Source organism: Stegodyphus dumicola, chromosome 3 (assembly GCF_044657685.1).
Source record: "Stegodyphus dumicola isolate Sdum_Otavi_A_Nest chromosome 3, ASM4465768v1".
In the NCBI taxonomy this organism is placed as follows: Eukaryota; Metazoa; Arthropoda; class Arachnida; order Araneae; family Eresidae; genus Stegodyphus; species Stegodyphus dumicola.
Window position 1 is genome coordinate 256,335,456 of NC_140770.1, and position 14,728 is coordinate 256,350,183.

General features: G+C 29.0%; 1 protein-coding gene across 3 annotated transcripts in view; it reads right to left on the reverse strand.

The window, feature by feature from the left end:
• Positions 1–6,704: 6,704 nt before the first annotated feature.
• Positions 6,705–14,728, reverse strand: part of LOC118191553 (CCR4-NOT transcription complex subunit 3-like) — a 126,663-nt gene continuing 118,639 nt past the window's right edge. For all 3 annotated transcript variants that reach the window (XM_035362351.2, XM_035362350.2, XM_035362349.2), the window contains exon 16: positions 6,705–14,077. In XM_035362351.2, coding sequence (XP_035218242.1) covers positions 13,979–14,077 — 99 coding nt within the window. In that variant the 3' untranslated portion in view covers positions 6,705–13,978. The remainder of the gene's footprint in view (positions 14,078–14,728) is intronic.

Here is a 14,728-nt window from a genome sequence, read left to right on the forward strand (position 1 = left end):
TGTACCTAAAGCCTTGCATAGCCATGAGATTAGTAGAGTACATATGATGAATTTGTTAAAATGGAAGGAGGAAGGAGCTTGAGAAAAATTTGAAAAATAAAACAATTGATTCCCAAACACAAGAGATGTATGAAAATGGGAAAAAAAAAAAAAAAAAAAAAAAAAAAAAAACGTTGGTCAACTGTCTTAGGGAGACTGATTGAGATCACAAAGGCAGCCAGAATTTAGCCTTTCGAGGCTCATCTGATGTGCTGTACCATACAGACAACGGAAATTTCTTAAAATTAGTGGAATTGTTTCCAAAATTTGACCCTGTTATGGAATTTCACATAGAAAGAGTATTACGACCTAAAGGTAGCAACAGCAAAGTTCGTTATCTAAGCAAAGATAGTGGAAATGCTGCAAATTATTGGCAGTAGTATAAGAGAGAAAATCTTACTATCTCTTCGAAAAGCCAAGAATTATTCTATAATTGTAGATTGTACTCCCGATATTAGCAAAACTGAACAGATGAGTGCCGTCATACATTTTGTCCTCTGCAGTGATAGAGTGGGAGAAATCAAGAAACATTTTTTAGGCTTTATTAAAGTTGATGATTCGACAGGTAACGGGCTATGTGAGACAGTAATGGAAATGTTGAAAATGTGGAACTTTCCCCTTGATGATATGAGAGGCCAGGGATATGACAAGGGCGCAAATATGAAAGGGAAGAAAAATGATCTTCAAAGTAGCATCTTAAAAATAAATCCTCGTGCGTTTTATGTTCCTTGTGCCGCTCATAGCTTAAATTTAATGATTAACGATGCAGCAAAAGTAAATGCAGATACAGTTAGTTTTTTTTTTCGACAATTCAAGAAGTTATTTTCTTCTTCTCCTAAGCAATGGGCAGTTCTTTTAAAAAACATTTCCTGTTTAATCTTAAAACGCCTCTGAAACACTCGATGGGAAAGCAAAATTGAAGCTATTCGACCTTTAAGATATCAACTAGAAGAAATCTATGTTGCTCTCTTTGAAATATCCGAAGATGAATGCTTTTCAAACGAAGTGCAACATGAAGCACGAAGTCTGTGTACCAAAATCAAGGATTATAAATTTATTTGTTCCTTGATAGTTTAGCACGATTTGCTTAACAGAATTAATCCTGTCAGCAAACAATTGCAAGAAAAGGGTTTGAGTGTTACACTAAACTTAAAGGCAATAAGTAACTTAAAAACATTCATTGAAGAATATAGAAATGATATCAATTACAAAAGTATTCTTGAGAAAGCCAAAGAACTTAGTGAAGAAGTGGATGACGAGCCACAATTTAAAACTGTTGAAGAAGTCCGAAGAAGGAAAAAGAAATGTCACTTCGATTTCGAACATGCTGACGAATCCCCTCAATCTCCAGAAGAGAAGTTTAGGGCAAATGTCTTTTTAGAATTTTGGATACTGCTTGGACATCATTAAACGAAAGATTTGATGCAATGAAAAATCACTGCGATAATTTTAGTTTCCTGGGTAATTTATCAAAAATTGATAACGCAAATTTGAAAATAAAATGGGATAAATTAGAAAAATTGTTACAGTGTGGTGACAATAAAGATATTAACGCAGAAGAACTCTATGACGAAATAGTAGCTTCGAAAGACATTTTTACAGCCGGTATGAATGACCCATTCGATGTTTTGAACTTAATTGTGTCAAATAATTTGTGCTTCCCGAACTTGAAGATCGTACTGAGAATACTACTTAGCATTCCTGTTAGTGTTGCTAGTAGCGAAAGATCATTCTCCAAATTAAAATTGATCAATACATATTTACGTTCAAGTATATAGCAGGAAAGACTCATAATTTTAGCTTTGATTCCCACTGAAAATGAAATCTGTCAAGAACTAGATTTAAAAGAAATTATAGAAAAATTTGTAAATATGAAATGCAGAAAAATAAATTATTCTCAATAAATTGTTAAAATCAATTTCAACAAATGCTTTCTTCAAAACTTCCTTCTCCTATACAAAAATTTAGAAAAAGGGGTGGGGGCGACTTCAGCTATTATGCAGGCGGGCGCCGGCGCTGTATATAAGATTTAGTTCTGCATGAGAAAAGCAATGAAAACGCCAAGCAAGAAGATAAATCGCCAAATATTAACTGCTCATTATTTTGAAGATGAAATATTTTGTTTGTTTGTTTTTTAAAATCCTGTATTAAAAGTGGATCATATTTCTGATGAGATGAGCTATTAATGTTCCGAAAAAAGTAATGAGTTTCGGAAAGACTATAAGAATCTTTGGAAATTTGCTCATCAGTAAGGAAACAGGGCACAGAAAGAACATGTCTTAATATTTTGTTTCGGGTAGTTTCTTTCGAAAAGGCTTACTAACTATAGACCATGTAGGGATAGCATATGTTAAAAGAGGTCGATTCATAGTAAGATAATACAGCTTTCTTTTGTTTTCGATGGAGAGTTTAGAATTTCTTTGGATGAGAGGTAAAATACTCAATGAAGGCTGAAATTTTTTCTTGATGAAATTTAATTTACTATTGAAGATAATGCCTAAATACTTAGCTTCATTTGCAATTGGAACTTCTGAATTACTGATCTTGCTACTGTTGGGAATCTGAACTTTAGTTTTATGTGTTCTATAGTAAACAGTGCTGCATTTTGCTGAATTAACCTTGATCTTCCAAATTTTAAGCCAATGCATGACAAACGGCTATTTGAAGTTTACTGAAGGCATGAATTAAGATTAGTGAATTAGTGAAGATGATGGTATCACTAGCATAGCATTTCCTCCCATTATACAGTCGATTCCGGTTAATCGGACCACATCGGGAAACGATCGTTTTGGTCCTAATAACCGGCTGGTCCGATTATACGAACATGTCCTATGTTGTAAAACGGGACGTGCTATATGTAGGAAACAGTAAATGTACACTGCTCAAAACACACACACACACACACAAAAAAAAAAAAAAAAAAAAAAAGGGACAGTGCTATATCTCCCGTTTTACTGGGCCGATTGACAAAATTCAAATTGCGTTTTTCATGTCCCGAAAGCGCGACTTAGGATATATATTAGATTTATATATATACACTATTCTAACATAGGTATTTTGACACAAAATCGGACTTTTTCTGAAATAACATACCATTTTTTTTCCATATTACGATTCTACGTCTCAAATTATGCCAGAATACCAAGTTTTGTAAAAATCGTACGAGTAGTTTTTAAAATATTAGCTCTCAAAATTTTAGCTCCTCAATGTTAATTGAATTTGGCAAATATTTATTAATATCTCTTTTTTTATTAAACTTTTTAGATTTTTTCTCTCACATTCCGAAATTTAGGTTCATTCCAAATAAAATTTATTCATTTTTTGTGTTTTATTTTTAAAATTTCTATTTTTAAATAAATTTTATAAATTTTTCGAAAAAAATTTTGAATTATAACCTATAAAGTTTTTACTATCATCTTAAAGTAGGTGTATTTTTAAGCATATCTGCAAAAAATTAAACTTTTATTTTCGAGTTTTGAAATTTGGCATCTAATTACGCCAAATGTGGTCTATGGATTTTTGTTACAGTGAATTGCCACAGCTATTTTTAACCTTAAATTTCAAGTAAGATTTTACGGAGAATTAATTATATGACATTTTTTTTCCTCAATGAAGCGTAATAAATATTTATTAATACTATATGAAAAGCTGTTTTTTTTAAATTATAGATGATATTATTCAAATTTTTAACTATTTTTTTAAAATTTCTCTCTATCTTCCTTTAAAAAAAAAAAAAAAAAAGAGTAAATTTTTATCTTCGGCGTTTTATCGTCTGCTACTTTACTTCCTTTAAATCGAATTGTCTAAAACTGAGAATTTTCGTTTGATATTTATTTGAATTTTATGACATTAACTGCATAATTTATTTCTAAACAAACTGCTGCTTTTGAACTGGCCGAAAGAACGGCTGATACTAACATCCACATTTTTAAAGCACAGTATATTTTTATAGAAACATAATATTTAGAATAATCATTTTTATAAAAGTCAAATTATGATATAAACATACAGCCCTCTAGAGACTGAATTAATGGAAGTTCAATGGTTATGTAGAAATGATCTGCAGCTACTTAATGGCTGGATAAGTCAGCAGATTCTGTGGACAAGTAAGAATAATTCTATAAACGCCACCCAACATTCAGGATTCAATTAACAACGAGGATACGATGTTTATTAAATGAATTTAAGAAATTTTAAAACATAAAAAACCAACTCATTTTTATCCTAAAATGTATTTTTGTGCGTAGCGTATTTTCATTATATCCTTAAAATTCTAATTTAGAATGTAATTGTCAAGAACTGAATCCTAATCATCAGTAATATAATAAGTAATTATTACGGTTATTAATAAATCCTTCTTATAAAGTAATTGCAAATATTTCAAAAAACTTTCTGTCTGAATGCAAATATTTTAAATTTTATATTAATCAAGATTGCACACGATATTATTTATTTGCACTTCAATTCTTACCGTCAGTTCTAGTAGAAGTTACAAATCAACTATATTTAATTAAGGATTAGATTGGATTATTTAATTATGGCAAAGCACACGAGGGCTATCTGCCTAAAGGGAGGGATGCCTTCATGGAGAACTTTCTAAGGTAAACTGGCTCGTATACACGTTATACATGGGGAAACCACGAAAACGCAGATGCGGCCAGCCCGTTCGCGAGATTCGAACCTCGGACCGAACTACCAATGATCAGCGTCTTTACCGCTCGGCCGCTGGTGGGCTGTTTAATTAAGGAATGACCATCTAAGTTTAGAAACAGCGTACCGTAACAGCAATTCAATTATTGGCGCTGTATCTTTCATGTTACTCCCGATTGGCAAGCTACATGATTTTTAATGAGTATTCGGATTTTGCTAGTAACTTCCCTTGGAAATCGCGCTTATACTAGGTTAGTTGGTTATTTGAACATAGAAAGAACATGGGAGCTATTTGATTAAGATGCTTTCATAGAGAACCTTTGTAAAGAGAACCTAGAAATCTACGAAAACCAACCATGCAGCCTGGGTTAGACTTCGCAACAAACAATTAGTATTTAACAATCTTCAAATGCTAGGCAACTGGTGAGGCTCCAATTAAATCTCCAATTTAATACTTTATTTGTAAATATTTAAAATATTGTTGTATTCTTAGACACAAAAAGCAGAATTTAAGTTTTGTTAACTTGTTAGTAAACTACCAAGCCGTAGTGCAAATGAATATTCAATTTCTTTTGCAATAATTGTATTCACTTAATATTCTTGGAATATGAGCTAAAGAAGGAACGTTCTCGGAAGATTAAAGAAGTGTTTAAATCCAGTGATATTACGTTTGTCTTACAAGCTTAGGATCAAAACGATTCTGCAATTGCCCGAGTAGTTGACTTGTAAATGGCTGTGAATTAAGCAGATGACTTTTAATCTTACGTTTTCAGTCAGAAAACGTATTCCAAATGTTTTGTATTGCATGACAATGCATCTTTTCATTATTCAATAACCAATCGGAGAACCGCTTGTGCTCTGAAAATAAGTATGCGTACTCAATTATTCTGCATGTTCTTTAAATTTGTCTTCTTATGATTTTTTCCTCCCCAAAACTAAAGGCTTCTCAAAGGAAAGTTTTTTGACATTGAAGAGACAAAAGGAGTATGACATCTACTTTTAGAGGCATGTCAAAAACAGATCTCTACAAGCCTTCTCTTCCATTACATATTGTGCATTCAAACAAATAGTTGCATCAGCGTAAATTCTATAATCTATTTTTTGTTACACTCTTATTACTTTATTAACATACAGTGAATATATACTAAACCTTTTACTTCAGCTTCAGTAATTCGGAATTTTTGACGGAATTGTTGTAGGAACTAGGACTTAAAAGATAAGTCAAAATGAATATTTCGATAATTCAATAAATTCATGGTCGAAGTTTCAATATTTTATTTTCGGAGGGAGGGGAAATTTTTTCAGTTTTGGTCTAATATCCTAAGTATATTTGCTTCGATTCTTTATTTTTTCCATAAAAGCGAAAATCTTGCGCATGGTATACATATAACGCATAGCATCAAATTAAAATTTAATAATATACAGGGTGGTTATAATTAAGATTTCACTTTCAAACGCTCATAAAAGGAAAACTACTGGATCAAATGTTATCAAACTTTGTAACCGTGTAAAGGATGTTATGGGAATTTATTTTCCGCGAAAAAAAGAAAGTTGGAAACCTCACCACCAGGGGAAAATGGCGCTGTATGCAATATTGTTAAACGAAATATGGGTCGGAATCTAACTTAACCTTTTGTTACACGGGTTTAATATGTTGTATACCCTTAAGAAACTTTGAAGTAGGCAAATTACCATTTAAAGGCGTTAAATTCGATAAAAGTCGAGTGCGCCATCCGTGTAAGTGAGAAATTCGTCCGTGAAAACCACGAATTAGTGATTAGAAAATGTGAGATCGCAAATGCAAATCACTCGCACAAGTGCGTACAATCTGGAAATCGTTTTCTTACAGATCGCTAATTAGTAATTTTTGAAGTCTGAATTCGGCACTAAAACATGAAGATACTGATTCAAAACGCTTTTAATCGATTTGGGCCAAAGAAATCTCTCATGTTATCTATCTAGTTCCATTGCATAGCAGTCATTCCACACCGTTTAGTAAAATGAAGACAACTACAAAGCATTCAGAGAGCTTTATTTTGCCTTTTACTCAGCAGATGTTTCATGTTCACAAGAGTATACACACTCCTTTTATTTACAACGCCTCAGTAGGATATATTACCAACAGCATAAAACGCTCTGGCAAATTTTTTTCCTAAAATGAGGCAAACAATGGAAGTGTGATATACATTATGAACTTCAAAAATACAATGCACAGGAAACTTACACAAAAATAAAAACATAAAAATTATGAACACATCAAAGTATAAAGAGTTCAAAGTTTAAATTTTGCATTTGTAATGTGTAACTATCAACAAAATACTGAAAACACAAAAGATACTTATTGGACACATGATCTAAAATTAAACTGGCAAATGAAATGAAATAAGGAATTAAAATATTTCAATAAAAGAGAATTACTTATATTGCAATGTGGAGCTATGATGTTAAATATATAACAAACTACTAATGCATTTGAAATAAAACATATTTTGGAAATCCACACAGAATAATAAATATATTTAAAAATATATTTATAAATATAATAAATATATTTTTAAATATTATATTTTTTTATATACATTTGAATTACATTTTAAAAATTGCATAATTACATTTTTCAGAGAATAAGAAATACATAACTTACATTATTACGATTAAAGGACAAGCTGCACTGATATGCAGATACCGGGAAATGAAATATATCTAAATAATATCACTGGGGATGATTTTTGATAGTTTGTATACAAACTAAATAACTGAACCATCATCATTTTAGGTAATGAAGCATTTTGCAAATCACACACACACACACACACACACACACACACACAAAAAAAAAAAAAAAAAAAAAAAATTTGCACATAGATAAATTATAAAAATAACATCATCAGACATAATTTTGAATATCACTGAACAAATAAAAAATTCCTCAAAAGTAAACATTCTTTCCACTGATTTTCCAAAAGAATAACTAATGATGCTGTTAACTGTAGAGGTAAACATTAAAATTATCATAAATCAGCTAATAAAATTAACAATTAAAGTTACTATTAGAGTACGAAATTTCCCCACCTTTTTAAGAATTAACACTACCAAAGCTATTTGTAGGACAAATGAACATATATAAGGACTAGAATTTTGTATGCTAAGGAACACACAATCAATGCCTCATTACACAAAATAGTGCTATCATACAAAATATTATAACGTTTTCTTTAAAAGCAAAATATTCTGTAAACATAAATATTTTCCCATTGGTATTCAAACATATGTCAAAATTTATCTTCAGTAAACAAAATGCACGCATAACTTTTCAAAAACTGGGCATATAAACAATTTCATAACATTATTAAAAAAATACAACTATTTTAAAAATTTTCTATACATATATGTATTTGGATAAAATAAAATCTAAGCATTTTTAACAAGATAATTTTGTTTTGAAGTTTTATATACACATATTTATATATATATTTATTTTAAAAAATGCTAAATATTTTTCATCTTTAAAAAAGTTGGTTGTGTATATATATATATATGTAAAAGAAAATATTACACAACAGATATTTCTCTTCAATGAAATAAAATGGATTTTTTTTAAAGTTATTTTTATCAAATAAAATCTATTTAGTCACTGGAAATTATGATATCAGTTATAATTATTAGCTATCACACCTAGCTTCCACATTGCAATCATAATTTTTAATATATTTTGTGTTCTTTTCTTTTATTGTACAGAAGAAAAATTATACTTTTGCATTAATATGAAAGCAAAGAAGCATTATAATTGTGGGAAAAACAGAGAGAGAAACAACAACAGTAAAAAATTAAACCAGCATTGGAGCACAAGAATATATAACCATGTGAAAGCTACAGCACAAATGAGAATTATATACAAATATTTAAGTGAGTTATACAAAAATATTTATCCGTCTTTGCATAACAGAAACGAGGAATGATTGAGCTCGTGTCAGGCAACGGAGATACAGCCATTTCCTCCGTTTAATGTACTTCTCACTATCATGAGTAAATGCAGAGAATTTTTTTTTTTTTGAAGAAACACTTACAAAACAAATTCATATATGCCAGAAAGAAAAAATATGCTAACTTAACAAATAATAATTAGCTTTTCCACGAGCAAAAACCAGACTAAAGATATCAACCATCACTACATTTCAACCCATCAGCGGCAGTCATTAATGGTATGTATGTACATTACATGAAATGAAGAATCAGTAACCCATTCTAATGTATTTAATTGCATTTCTACAGTTAAAGGATGGGATATATTTCATATTAGATAACAGCTGAGATACATTAATAATAATAGTTTAGTCTAGGGCTTATTTTTTTAAGATGACCTTTCATTAAGTATTGCATAACATAAAATTCTATCAGTTTTATTTCTCAATACACTTCGCAGTTTCGTTAAACTTCATTATGCTATCCAGGAACAATCAATTTGAACACAAAATACCATGATTTTCAAATTATAGAGAACTAGAGTTCTTTTAAAAAATTGGATTGGAAAGTTCAGTACTTTTAACAGTAATTATAATTGTTATTTTAGAAAATGAAATACCGGAATAGAGATTCAATAGAAAATTAAGAACAAAGGAAGAAAATCATGTACGGGGGGAATATACTAATGTTCTGGCAATGATTAAACTTCAAAAATTCAATATGCAGTTCATAGTTACTTGCATGGAAGCACACAACCTTGAATTCACTAATTTCACCAAAATTTTAAATAACTATAAAGGGGGACTATGAATTCCAATGCTGTTTTTTAATCATTATTATGAAATTACTCAAGAAAAATATTTTTTAGGGAATGCCAAAAAAATTAATTAACATTAAAATGGAGTTAAACAGAAGTCCATTTAATGTTTTGGATGAAGAAATTATATGAAGAAATTTTCATGAATATCACGTAAAAATGTTTTTTTCCTTGAAAGTTTTAAGAACATGAGCTCTGAAAAATTTAAATGATGGTAATTTACTGTTTATTCAATGCACTTGGTGTCTGCATACTTTAAAGAAAATTATCATCCTATCAAGTGTAAATAAATTTATGGGTTAAAATATTTGTTTTAATGATTTAAACGTTAAAAAATTAATAACCAAAAAAGCAGCACTGTAGGCTGCAGGATTAAAAAAGATTACACACTAGGATTTTATGCCAAAGCTACTGGGAAACTCACAAAGGTACAGAAAGTAAATAATATGAATGTTACTTAAAGCTTTATTATTGATTTTACTGCCTGGTACTTCATATACTTATTTACTTTAAGTTTACTCTATTATGATGCAGATTTAAAACAAATATAGAAAGTCCAAGGTTGTGCATTCCCCTTATCGGACTAAGAGAGTCTAAGCATAATACACAATCTTGAATGATTTTATGCAGTTCTTTTTAAAATAAAATTTTCAAGAAGTCCAGAGGAAATACGTACTGCTAAAAGGCAACTATCACTTTACAACATTATGCACTTATGCAATTTAGGTAAAAAATTAATGTTCTTTTTTTTCTCAACAATTATAAGGTCTTCCTTCTATTAAGGAAACAACTAAAAATACTATTTACAAATCAAAAGCTGCAAAAAAGTGAAAATCTTTCATCAATTAATATTTGGTGAAAAATATAATGATCACAAAAACTTCAGTGAAATTTCTGAAACAGCCTGATTGAAGATCAGGTACATATTACAGTAAAGTACATTTAAAATCATATTGGGGTTTTAAAATCATAATTCATTTATGGAAATTAATTACACAATACCTAATTAATGGAAAAGTACATTTTAATTCCATTTTTAATAATAACTGAAAATTTCTGATTAATGAAAATTTTTAATTCTTAACAAACATAAAACTGAATTATGTTTTATTATTTTGTGCTCAAGTTGATTAGGCACTTTTGAAAGGATTATTTTATTCCTGGATGATGGCATACGTAGTTATATTACTACATAATGGCACAATTTAAATAATTAATTACTGAATTTATGAAGGATAAAAATTAATATTCTTTTCATTCGTATCGAAACCTTGCAACACTTATTATGCATTAAAAAAAAAGCACAGAAGTACCAAATAATAATAAAATACTAAAACTAGTAAGTTAATGGTTAATATTTTTGATAACTATTTTTTCAACACAGACTTCAGACAGCTGAAAAGACCTCACATAACGTAATACAGGAAGTCACTAAAAAAATTGTTAAAAGTGTACATTAATCATAATTGAAAAGAATAAGTCGAATATAGATTAAGTTAACAGTGCATATTTAAGTTCAATAATATCAGTCTCTTATGGATAATGCACAAACTTATTTAGATTAATATTTCTTGTTAACTTGAGTTTAAAAAATTTAGAACATAATTAATTTAATCTCCAACTAATCCTTAGAATATAAATATATATGGCCATGATCTCAAAATATGGTTCATGACCCATCAATGAGCCAAAGGACAATTTTTGATGTACTGCAAAATATTTTGAAATACTTTTCTTTACTATATAATTACATATATTTATTATTATGTAACTATAAATTAATTTATAATTACTAATGCATGTTTAACAATTACATAAGTTTATGTGTTATTTCATTATTTTCTTTTAAAGAATCTATCTATCCTCTTTTTTTTTTTTCCCCTTCCAGAACCCATTTCAGCAGGCATTCACGGGTAGGTCACAAGGCTAAAGGTATGGAAATAACTGATATATGGCATTATAATCAAATTAAAAAATACAACATTTCATTATTTTATACTGCACATGTAATATTTCTTTATGCAGTTTCGAGCCTCCTTATGATGAAAAATCACATCTGCAATCTCAAGTTTTTTAAACACTTTTTTTTTGGTTAAAAAAAAAAAAAAAAAAAAAAAGACTCCCCTTTTTGTGTATATTTTACAAATTACATTAAAGAAATGTGAGCTATTATTTATTATGTTACTGACATAATAAATAATAGCACTCTAATAGTAGAATAATACACTACATTTATCACAGGCTAGAGTATCTGTCATTACATACCAATGGGTGAAATAATAATCATGGAACTATATTTTTGGTCTTATTATAAACAGATATTTATAATTAAAATAATGCAAAATAGGTAAAATTTAATAATTTTATGCAAAACCTTATGTGCAGTTATGAGTGTTTCTAAAAATAACAAAAGGAATCATAAATATTTGTAATATAAAAGTTTCTCTATAAGGATATGCTAATAGCTCATTTGCTTACACTCACAGATCATTACACTCTGCCCAGCAGGGGTAAAGTGAAATGTAAGTAAACATGCCTTAACCAGGTTTGTGATTAAATAACTAAAAACAATATGAAAAGAAAAACAATCATAATGACTAACAGTTCTAAGATTTATAAACCTACATTTCTCCATTTCTCTCGGAAAAGTTATTTACAATGAGAATCACAATTAATTGTGGCCATACATCCCTATAGCTGAATTAAAAGGCAAAATGTTTTTTTACCACCTTTCTGACTGCCAATAGTTACAAAATAATACAAATATTTATAACTTACACAAGGCAGACAGTATTTTTTTAAATTTTTTTTTCTGCCCAGTCTTATACCTTAAATATTATGTGGCATGTTGTACAAATGATATCTGTACAAACATTATGCCAAAACAATAAAATCCCTGACACATTCTAACAGTTCTTTAATCAGGGACATGAAAAATGGCAAAAACCATTCGATGCTAAGATCAATATCTGATACATACAAGCAACATATTGCAGAACTATTCCTTGGTGGTTCATTGACTATTTTCCGTACACGAAAAATTTAACTCAAATGAATAAAATTCTCCGGAACAACTACTAAGTACACAAAAATTACAAGTTATTTATTTATTAATATAATTATGAAAATGTAAAATTTTGAATACTATGTATTATTAAAGCTGAATTTTGTACTATTCACATATATACATAAAATACATATTGTAAATAATATACTGAACTATTTAAAAATATTTAGCACCAGCAAAAATAAAACATAAGCACCTGAAGTTCATTTAAAATCAGGAAAAATACCACTAAAACCATCTAAGTAACTCCGGTTTATTTAACAAATATAAATATAGAATAATGGATGTGAAAAGACATTAAAAGCAACAGCAAGCAATTTCTGGAAATTTAACTTTAAATATTTATATAAATGCAGTGACTCTCACATCACTGATACAGGTAGACTTAACAAAATTTATCACATGATCAGTGCTCTCTACACCAGTGACATGAGAGAAAGAGTAATATAACAAAGGCTTGCCTTAAAAAGAAGAAAAACAAAATGTAAATAATTTTAAAATTTTAGACAGTTATATTTTTTTTATAGCAGCATCCAATACAATTTATTTTTTATATTGACATCATATATATGGAAATAGTGCATCACAATTAAAAGCAATTAACTGCTTAGGAAACAGAAGAAACTATACTTTTCTTTTTAAGTAACGTATATTGCAAGAAATATACAGTGGTTAAGTAGCAGTGCAGTACTAGTGTGTTTTATATCTTGGGGATACACCAGTCATATTTGTTGTAAAGACAAATATACTACAATAATGTTTCCCCTGATCAAGAACACGAATACTGAACATTTATACTAAAAATATACAGAAAAATCATGCTTTATTAACTTTTATATAAAATGTATTAATTCTAACACATAATTTTTAATAAGAACATATTTAGGAAGAACAATAAATTAAGTCTATTGTATATGCTAAATCAAATTCTCTTAATACTTTTATGCAGATTACATCCAAAAAATATATTCACAATTTTATCCATACATATTATGTTTAATATAAAAAAGGTAACCAGTGTCATTACATAAATTATTTGAATACACTTAAATTACTGTTAAAATATTATTTTACAAACAAATAAATAAACACATAGATGTGAAAAATGCCTAGTTGCTTGTATATATCAGGCCTTACATAACCCATGGTTGAGTATTAATTAGAGTTTTCTACGCTGAAGTTTTCAACCCATTTACACATCTTTGAACAATACAAGATTAAAACAACAAAAAAACAAATGAGAAAGCATGACCAGTTGTTCTGCTGTGACTGGCAGTGAGGACACAAAGGCAGTTGAAAGACCAGTGCATTAACAACAGATACACTGCCATGCTTTCTTCAGGCTGGAGTGTTGAACACTCAGAAAGCACATCCTTCCTGTTCTTTGAAGAATTCACCAAGATGGGACAAATGAACTTTAAAATGAGTACTTAAATCACTCATCAGTTCAAGTCACGATCTTCCAGGTACCGGTATTCGAATGTAAATCCTTCCTTTTTCCTTTGGCCCCATTTTTCATAATCAAAATAAATATATGTGCCCTAAAATATAAAGCAATATAAAAATATATATATTTGTTACCTCTAATTTTAAAAATAAAATAGTTTAATTTATAAATTATATTTGAATAATTACAATATGAATTCACAACTCATTAATAGACAGACATAGGATGTAAAATGGAATAATTAAGAAACAGTAGCATATTCCAAACAGTAAAGTATTTCTTGAACTTCTCAAATGAAACTTAACTTTAACTTGCAAGTAAACATCACCCTGTCCTCTTTTTTTTAAAATAAATGCACAGGTGTTAAAATTTTTCTTTACACACATAAAAAATATGGTGAAACTGCTGGTAAATAACATTATATATTCAATAATTCTGATTTCATAATCAGGAATCAGCTACAAATGCATATAATATTTAATACAAGATTCATAATTAAAAATACATAGATAGGGAAATAATTGAAAAAGATATTTTGAAAGAAATTAAACTTTTTGCAACAAGTCATGTGTGCTTTCACTTTTTTTGGGGTGAATCAGTGAGAATAGTGAAACACTGCTTTGTTTTTAAGATTTTAATTCAAAAAGTCAGTATTGAGATTTGGATATTAGATTGCGATGGAATGTTGTATGACGATGCTTAAAAAAATATTCTTGTTTTATTTATCTGTTACATGTAGCACCCA